At 41.3% G+C, this 9,442-nt stretch overlaps 1 protein-coding gene across 2 annotated transcripts; it reads right to left on the bottom strand.

Annotated features, from left to right (window-relative positions):
- Positions 1-430: 430 nt before the first annotated feature.
- On the bottom strand, positions 431-7,478 carry fgf17 (fibroblast growth factor 17). Of its 2 annotated transcripts, none has more exons than XM_068703462.1 (5): positions 7,102-7,478; positions 6,981-7,017; positions 6,586-6,763; positions 5,024-5,130; positions 431-1,674 (listed from the first exon to the last, which is right to left on the bottom strand). In XM_068703462.1, exons 1-5 carry the CDS (start codon positions 7,131-7,133, stop codon positions 1,384-1,386), a joined length of 645 nt encoding a protein of 214 aa, XP_068559563.1. In that variant the 5' UTR covers positions 7,134-7,478; the 3' UTR covers positions 431-1,383. The 2 variants fall into 2 exon arrangements, with proteins under 2 accessions (XP_068559563.1, XP_068559564.1); XM_068703463.1 differs by having other exon boundaries at positions 6,586-6,730.
- Between the last annotated feature and the right edge of the window lie 1,964 nt (positions 7,479-9,442).

Below are 9,442 nucleotides of genomic sequence, written 5' to 3'. Positions count from 1 at the left end.
ATTACGTCCATAAACACAGCCACATTTCCTACTCGGTGTTAACTCAGTCTAAGGCTCAGGCCTTCCCTCTTTGCCGAGTTCATTAAAAGAGCCTCATTGTTTGGCTGAACTCCAGATAGCATTTAGATGTGTCAGAACATTGTGTGGGTCCTGGCACCTCGTAGATCTAGTGCTTTAATCTGATGTGTGATGGGAGCGCTGTCGTTGGACCTTGGACTCGGACTCACCCCTCCTGCCCTCATTCTTCTCATTCTATCTTCTGATTTTCAAGTCGCTCCTCTAGCACCACCATGAGGTTCACGTGAGTCCCAAAATCCCAAGTTCTCCATCCAATTTTCTGGTGATATTTTGACACTGAAGTAAATAAAATAGAAAATAAAAGAATAAAATCCATATTTGCCTTTTGCAACTTCCTTAAGGTCCCTTTTAGAAGATTTTATGCCTTTTTAACATTGGACAAATATCACATTTCATTCATAAAATATAAGGTGAACACTTAACTTGATAATCATGAACATATTAGAGCACTCAAAGTTGATCATTGTAATCAGTGCTGTACTGTACAGGGGATAGACACATTAACATCATTATGAAAACAACTGATGATCAAAGGTGGGCTTATTACAACAAGTTGTGTGTGTGTGTGTGTGTGTGTGTGTGTGTGTGTGTGTGTGTGTGTGTGTGTGTGTGTGTGTGTGTGTGTGTGTGTGTGTGTGTGTGTTGGACATAACATTATTTTCTTAACTGTTGCCTTTCACAAATTCACTAATGTAGACTTCTTTGACGTATGCTGAGCTGTTCCATGTTATAAATCACACATTGAAGAACCGATTGGCAGGTTGCAGTTATGGCTGTAGACCAACCAGCTTCTAAGCAAACCTTGCAACTGCTTTTAATTCACTTCTTAGATTTTCCAAAAGGGTTGAGCATCGCTTTGTCCCCCGTTGCATTCAACAGTGTGAAATAATAACGGAGTAATGGGAACCCTGTGCAGCACATTGCATGATGTGAAGCTCAACGTTGAAAAGGCTTCTTACTTGTGTCTTCAGTGTATTTTGGTTCACTGTTAGTGCAGCATGTTAAATCCGTTGAGCAGTTTTTTAACCTCAGCACAGAAAGGATGCGATAGTTAAGTCTCACTAACCACTCGAGTCCTAATGTCCCTCGAGCCTGTCCCCCAGTCAACACAGAGACACTGGACGATTAAATATAATCCATCTTCTTTACGCTCTTTCAGTATTTACACATCATCATTTTACAGCAATATTACTTTAGATTTATGGAACTGTAACCATCTTTTGCCTATCAAAAATATACAAAAATAAAATGGCATCTGGTTCTTCCTATATCACAACTGTCGTCAGTCCATTTTTTTGCTGCATGTTAGGAAGAGGTACGTGATTTCCTGTTCCGCTTTGCTCGACGTGTGGCCGGAAATCGGATGAACTCAAAGTGTTTGCTTTGGTCGGTGTTGGGGAAGGGGGGCGGGCCCGTGTGTAGCCTCTTGATGAAATGGACCTCCCTCTGGTTCTCCCTCGTCCTGGAGGCTTTGATGGGCCTCCCTTTCCTGGTAAAAGCCACATACCAGCCCTCATACTTGGCATTCTGGAAGGCCGTGTAATTGTTCTCCAGTACGATCTCTGTGAAGATACAATCCCTGCTCCGGCCGTTGGGCTGCGTGAGAAGACAGGAAAAGTTTCTTTTATTAAAACTGGACAGACTGCTTAACGCACCGATAGAACCATTCATACAGTCTTCATGTCATAACCCATCTTGAAGTGAGACTATGTAAAATGACACATCCTTTCTGTTACAAATGACAAGTGGAAGTTGAAGGCAATGCACACGGGTTTTTGGAGGAAGTTCTCATGGGAAATATCCAAAAGATTCTTTATCACACCAAAAACACAATCAATATGTACAATATCCATTAAACAAGAGAATAATGTAAATCATTCACATGTATTCTTGTTCTGCCCGTCACTAAAAACGAATGAATGAATTAAAATCACTACCGTGAATATTTTCTAAATTGCACAGACACTGGAACCATAATGTAGTATTCTAGGTGTATCACAGCCTGAACTCACAATAAAAATAGACATCTATGCTGGACAGGAAGTGGTTGAAACCTCCTCCACCTCCATTTAACACCCGAAGGAAAATTCTAGAAACCGATTTGTTTTTGGTGGAATAAATGGATTAAACACAAAGTACCATAATTAAACAAACAACAATATATATATATATATATATATATATATATATATAAAGTGTAGTACTAATTATGAACATCTAATGTGTGTAAATGTAGTTTGTGATAACTCTGCATAAGGTGCTACAGTCTAAAGGTCTGGGCTCTGTGTAAGCGCAGGTCTCAGGTCCTTTTAGCTGCGACTTAAAGCGTTAATTTAGGTTTAGATTTTATCGACAATACATGTGTAAATGTGAAGTTGATGATGCAGACGCAGAGCAGAGCAGAGCAGACGCAGATGCAGAGCGACGGATCTTCAGTCAGCTATGTGGGAAGTTCTGTTAGCTGTTAGCACTTTCAAGTGTTGAAATGTTTTTTGAGAAAGTGAGTCACCCAACCACCAGAGGTCCTTGAGCATGCAGCCGAACTGGACACCGAAAATACGATGCAGTTTTCTGCAGTAGAATTTGAGATTTGCCGAGGACAGACACAGAGGTGCACACTCACTTCACACACTTGCATGATTCACCTGGCTGAGATAAAAATTAAAGGTTTGAATAGATTAGTGCAGGTAGAGGAACAACTACGAGGATCCTACTGACCCAGAGCAGCATCTGACAGGCACAGGACTGACTACCAGGTTCCTTCTGACCCAGAGCAGCGTCTGACAGGCACAGGACTGACTACCAGGATCCTTCTGACCCAGAGCAGCGTCTGACAGGCACAGGACTGACTACCAGGATCCGTCTGACCCAGACCAGCGTCTGACAGGCACAGGACTGACTACCAGGATCCTTCTGACCCAGAGCAGCGTCTGACAGGCACAGGACTGACTACCAGGATCCTTCTGACCCAGAGCAGCATCTGACAGGTAGAGGGCCAACTACCAGGATCCTACTGAATTAGAAAGCGTCTGACAGTCACAGGACTGACTACCAGGATCCCGTGAACAAGAGCAGCGTCTGATAGTAGAGGGCCAACCACCAGGTTCCTTCTGACTCAGAGCAGCGTCTGACAGGTATCGGACATTCTACCAGGATCCTTCTGACCCAGAGCAGCATCTGACATGCACAGGACTGACTGCCAGGATCCTACTGACCCAGTGCAGCGTCTTAAAGGTACATGATCAACTACAGGATCCAAATGACCCAGAGTAGCATCTGACAGAGGACAGGCAGAGGACTTTTTGTGAGATATCATATGAATCGTTGAATGAGGATACATTTAATGACCAGTAGCTCATAGTAGCTAATGTTAGCTAATGTTAGCAAACTTTAAATAGATATTGCAGCGTAACGGACTCTTTAAGTTATTGTTCTTTATTTGTGTCTGGACATTTTTATTGCAACGCAAACAAAAAAAAATGTCTGTTTCTTGAGTTAGATTCTGTTTAAGAAATAGTTTGACATATTTGGAGTCACTTATTTGCTTTGTAGAAGATACGATAACACTATTATTTTGGTCCATGAAATATGAAGCTACAGCTAGCTAGCAGTCGGTTGACTTGGTAGCCTGGCTCTGTCCAAAGGTAACAACATATGTCGACGAGCATCTCTAAAACTCACGAGCTAACACATTCTATCTCAATTTTGAAATTATTTTCATGTAGCTGACATTGTTTTTCCAAAGCGACTTACAAAGACTTACAAATATGCTGAACTGCTTCAAATGCTACGTTTAGAATCATTAATTTAACATAAAGAGTTTGACTTATAATTTTCCTGTAAAACCACAAGCTGTGCTGTTTTTTAACACAATTTGTTAGATGAATATTGTTACATTCTGACAGAACCAGGCTAGTTGTTTCCCCCCATTAAAAATGATTTATGCTAAGCTAACCACCTGCTGATGGTAGCTTATTATTTCCCCTACACTATATAGTGGTATCTATCGATCTTCTCATCCAGCTCTTGGCAAAACGCAAATAAGGCCCAAAAAATACATGCATAAATGAATCATATCATTATAAACATATCACAGAGACGTAAAAAGCTATCGCAGGCTCATCTCTCTTCTTGAAATCTCTTATCTGCTGTACATGATATCTGGTGTGTGATTGGCAGCTCAAACCTGAATCTAAAGGAAACTATCACAGACAATGTCACAGCTACAAAATTCAGCATTGTGAAGTTGTCAACTTTGAAGTGAACTTTAATAGGCTCGTCAGTTCTTGTAAAAAATAAATGTTTTTCTGTTCATATGAACTCATGTACTGTCCCTCAGGAGTGTGTACTTGTTATATTTATTAACAGACATTACAGCAGCCAGTTTCTACAACTCTGAACCATGATGAGACTAGTATGACAAGACATTTCAGCCAAATATGTGAATCCATCGTTCCCATTTCCATGAAGGAAGTGGAGAGTTTAAGACCAAACAAGACTGAGCAACTTTCACTCAGCCCTCTGACAATTCCTTTTTCCCAGCACACCATGACCCAGGGTGACTGACACGTTATGAGGCTATGACAGTGGATTGAAGCTTCAGTAGAAGCTACATTGTGGGCTTCTATGTGAGATCTGATATGCTCAAACATGGATTCAGATCTTAGATGTTTACACCCTAAAAGTACATTTTATCTGTTGGGCAAATAGTGCAATTTTAAATTAAATGCTACCTTGTGAATTACATGTTTGCCATACCATGCAAAGATTACTTGATATAAATCCTGCTTCAAACTAGCATTTGGCAGCATAATAGTGCCATACTATAAGTTCAATTAGCTTTTTATTTTATTTTGTCCTAGCACTGATTCCATGCCATCTAAAATCAATACAAGGCCAATAGTCATCTTTAAAAATAGAAGGAATCCAGAAATGTATATCGTACCTTTCCAACAAGTTTACCCTTCCGGTTCATGCAGAGGAAGCGCCCACTTTCTGCACCTCTGATTCTCACTCGACTGCCGAAGGTATCCGTCTCAACAAAAAGACGAGCTGACAGAAAAAAGAGAGGAAAAAGTCAAAGAGCTGAGGGGAAAAAAACAACCGCTGACTCATTTCTTTGTCTTCATTTTTAATGATGTTTTTGTGTTTTCAAAGCTTCTTTGTAACATCCCATACAAAACATACAGCCAGACAGGCAGGCCCCTTGATAATAGCAAATATCCTTCTGACCAGGCATTACCTGAAATATAGACAATGCAGTCGGTGTTACATGCATGTCAACTGGGTTATTATGTTACCAGTTACTAGAAGAATTTGATTTCACATTGTAATAGTCATAATTTAGTAAGTGAATTGTCTTTTTTCAGTGGATGATATCTCTGTTGAGTTGAAACTAGACTGACCAGAGACTGTTGAGTCAATAAGAGCTCAGGTAGCCTCTTACAAACTATTGAACAAATGTTATCACGGAACAGTAAAGGGCAGAATATACATTGTCAATTGAATTTGTCCTGCAGTCAATTATGGCTATTGGGCGTTGCAACAGCCTTGTGTATTGGGGCTGTAGAGACAAAGGACTTGTCCTAATCAGCCACTTATTCGCCAGACGACAGCTTCATGGATACAGCAGGGAGGCTGAATTAACATAGAAGCCTGAACACAGCTCACAGAGGGAGGGACGAGCAGGCCGGAGAAACTGTTGCTTGTGCCTGAGGACGTGGTTCCCAGCAGGGGCTCTCGAGGCTCTACTGTCAGGGGCCATATACTGTCTTCCATCCAAGATTTTCCTGTGATTCCTCTAAAGAATCTCTTAAATATGTTGCCATTTATAGCAGGACAATCTCTGTTCTCCAAGAGCTAGTGTTTGTGTGAAAAGCACATCAACATAAACAGGAAAGAATGACAACAGGTTGTCCTACAGATGTTACATACTGACAGTGAGATTTGTCGTACTGGGGGTGCTGACTGCCAGGTTAGAAAACAATGTTTGGACCTCTACCGTTACATACACATCGAAGCGCTAAGCAACGCATTTTCTGAAAAATGATTACCCAGCGATATTGGTCAGTAGTCCAACTATCAGGATGAAATAACAGTATGTCCACTGCATGATAAACTTGTCATTTATATTGGTACATGTTGATTTTACTGGCCAATATGTTGTACTTTCATGAAAGTAATGAGTTATGTGATTGGGAGATTGCGTTGTGTCATTTCCAGCTCACTGGATTATGATCAGTTGAAACAGGTTAAACATCTATAATATCTTTTTGAGGTGTTTTGAGCTCTCTGGGTTTTTCAAAGATCAAGGGTAGGCCTTTTCATTTTTCACAAAGTATGACACTTGGCAGTGTGACTGCAGTTCAATGAGGCACAATCTGGGGTCATAGTCCCAAATAGAAATAAAATAAAATAAGGAAACCCTTCTCTGGATGTACAACTCATAGAAGAAGACAAAGCCAAACGTGTTACATGGTGAACAGCGGGTCTCGGGTCAGCACTTACCGAACATATTTCCATCCTCAGCTGTGGCGGTGACCCTTTTGCCCTGAATCTGGACGTGTTTCCCGCTGGTGCGGCTGTAGAGCTGGTAAACCCTGACCTGCCTGCGGCTGAGCTGGTCCGTCACTGCGCCCTGCGTCCTCACATACTGGTTAAAATTAGGAGACGGGTGATTCTCCCCCTTTTTTATGTAAAGGGAAAAATGAAATACATAATGTTTTTCTTTCTAATCTGATAATCTGGGATAAAGAAAAGTATAGCCAATCTTATAACCACCATAATTTGGAGAAACCCAATGTTCTCTATAATTAGATTTGAGTCATATCCGTAATATTCAAAATTTAGTTATTACTTTTATTAACTTTTTTCTGATATTGGAAAGTCTGAAGTGCGCTTACCTGAGCATGGCACCACAGCACGAAGAAATGAAATGATCTGTAACAGTAATGAAGAGTTGTTATTATGAAGAAGTCACGATGTGGCAATCATACAAACACACTAGCTATTCGATCGTCTTACATGTAAATACAGCGCTGGTTTATTCCATACATTCTCCTTTTTATTTCATCCGATGGAGAAACGGGTTCTTGAGGACCATAAATCCCAGGAGGATGCGGTGAATAGATCCCACGGAGCTCCCACAGTGTTGCATACGCACTCCTGACCTGTCCATCCACACCAACAGAGGCTCGGAAACAACCACCTCGGACTTATTTCACCTCACATCTAACAAAAACCTGACCCGGCGGTCTGAGTGGTGAAGAGCTCTCCAGAAGATCCGCGCAACGCACCACGAGCAGATCCATCCATCACACGAAACTCGTCGGAGTGTTCATCAATGCGGTGGCGGAGCGATCCTCGGCTCGGTGCAGGTCTGCTTGGGTTTCTTCTGGGTTTTGAAAAGCCCTCTGTCTCACCGGGATCAGACTGCTCACTGGTTAAACGTTGAAAGGCAAAGTCCCTCCCTGAAGTCTTTCTATTGTGGGTGGGCACAGCAACAGGACCCTACGAGGACTTACTGTAACGGGGAGACGCAGATGTGCAGAAAAGGATATCTGAACATATCTGTAGGACGAGCACAAGAAACTCCACATCCAAAGCATAAAGTTACAAAAACAACGACACTGAGACTGAAAGAGTTTGATCTCATTTTCCATCCCAAACTATCCCTCTGTCTGCTTGCTTTCATGTAGAGCGTTACTATAGCATTGTATTTAAAAGTGAGTAGCCTGATGGCACCTTATGGGTGTGGCAATTACGTGTTAAAGAGACCCCCCCCCCCCCCCACACACACACACACACACACACACACACACAAACACACCACCACCACACTTTCCTTTTATCTTATGTTAACTGGTCACACTTTCAGCTCATGTTAAAGGGGGCCACAACAAATCATGTAGACAAAAGGCCTGTTTCATCTCTACATAATACACAACCAACATCCAAAGATGAGCAGGATACTGTCCTTCAGAACATTCTATTCACAGAGAAGAGAGGAAAGGAAGAGGAACAAAAGACAAGCAAACAGAGAAAAGAAGAACATAGAAGTAGGGAGGAGAAATAGTCCATATGATAACACAAATCTGTCTACATTGTGGGAGCTTCTGAGTCCAGGTGAGACTTAGTTTGTATCCATGAACAGCAGTGTAACCTGAAGCTTCAAGCGCCTCCTTATCATCCCCTTCTCACGTTCTCTTGACCCGTCGCCCCCGTCCGGGCAGTAAAGTGGTGAATGCAGCAGTTAGGCATCTCTGACATGTTGATTTGCTTTAGACTGGCTCAGGCAGCAGCTACTGACTCCACGTGTTGACGTCACTTACTGTAAGATACAGTCAGCTCATCATCAAGAGGTTCTCCTCTTCTTCTGTACAGAGGAAGCCAGGCACGCTTCGAGAGCATGACGGTGCATACGGCTGACCGCCACATGTCATAATATGATGCAGCAGATAGGCTTCACATCTTCTGGATAACATCAGGTACCTGCTGACCAAAGAGAATGTGACAGGCATGGTCATATCCGATTGAGTGTGATCTATCAGTACTGTTAAAGATACATTGACAAAACACTTTGCAATAGTTAATGTAACAACTTAATGTTCTTCTAATGTGTCTTTATGCTCAGTTAAGAAATAATGAAAATGGAGAAATTAAAAGGAAATATAGCAATGCTGAAATTCAAAGATATAGTTATAATTTCCAAATTGTAAAATTTGGCTATTTTGACAACCTGCCAAGAGCACATTATTTCTATATTTTTGTATATTATATATATAGTACAGGAAGTGCTGAAAGCTGTGCAGTAATGTATATCATACTGAGTTGCATCTTCAGAACGCCGCCACCAACAGGACTTTTTCACAGCAGACAACACAGACACAGTCCCAGCACAGTTAGTCATCATTACAGTGAACCAGAATGCACAACAGGTCTTGGAACAGGCTCACCCAAAAAGAGTACAGTTATGACTGATGTTATTAATTACACCTGCACTTTTCCTGCTCTGAAATCTAACATTAGAACATCATGATTAGTTTCACGTCCTCAGTTTATAGAAGTGTTTTAGTCTGCTCCTTGTTTCTTTTAAAATAAAGCTTCTTCGTACTTGGGACTGCAGTTTTTGAGAGGGAATTATGGTAATTATGAAATTACTAAAATTACAATACAATAACATATCAACTGGAAATAAACTTCCATTGCTTCTGCCATTTCTAAAAACGTCATGTCGCAACTCAGAGACTTGGAGCTTTCTGAAAATTTTCACTGCTGAGGTCAAGAATACCACACAAAGGGGGTATTAATATGCTAAAAACGGCCCCATTGAAGGCAGCATTACTATGTTGTGATTAGCAGCAGA

Source organism: Cebidichthys violaceus, unplaced genomic scaffold (genome assembly GCF_023349555.1).
Source record: "Cebidichthys violaceus isolate CVI_PGR_0920_01 unplaced genomic scaffold, fCebVio1.0.p SCAF_9, whole genome shotgun sequence".
Taxonomy (NCBI): domain Eukaryota; kingdom Metazoa; phylum Chordata; class Actinopteri; order Perciformes; family Stichaeidae; genus Cebidichthys; species Cebidichthys violaceus.
This window is presented reverse-complemented; position numbering and strand designations above follow the sequence as displayed.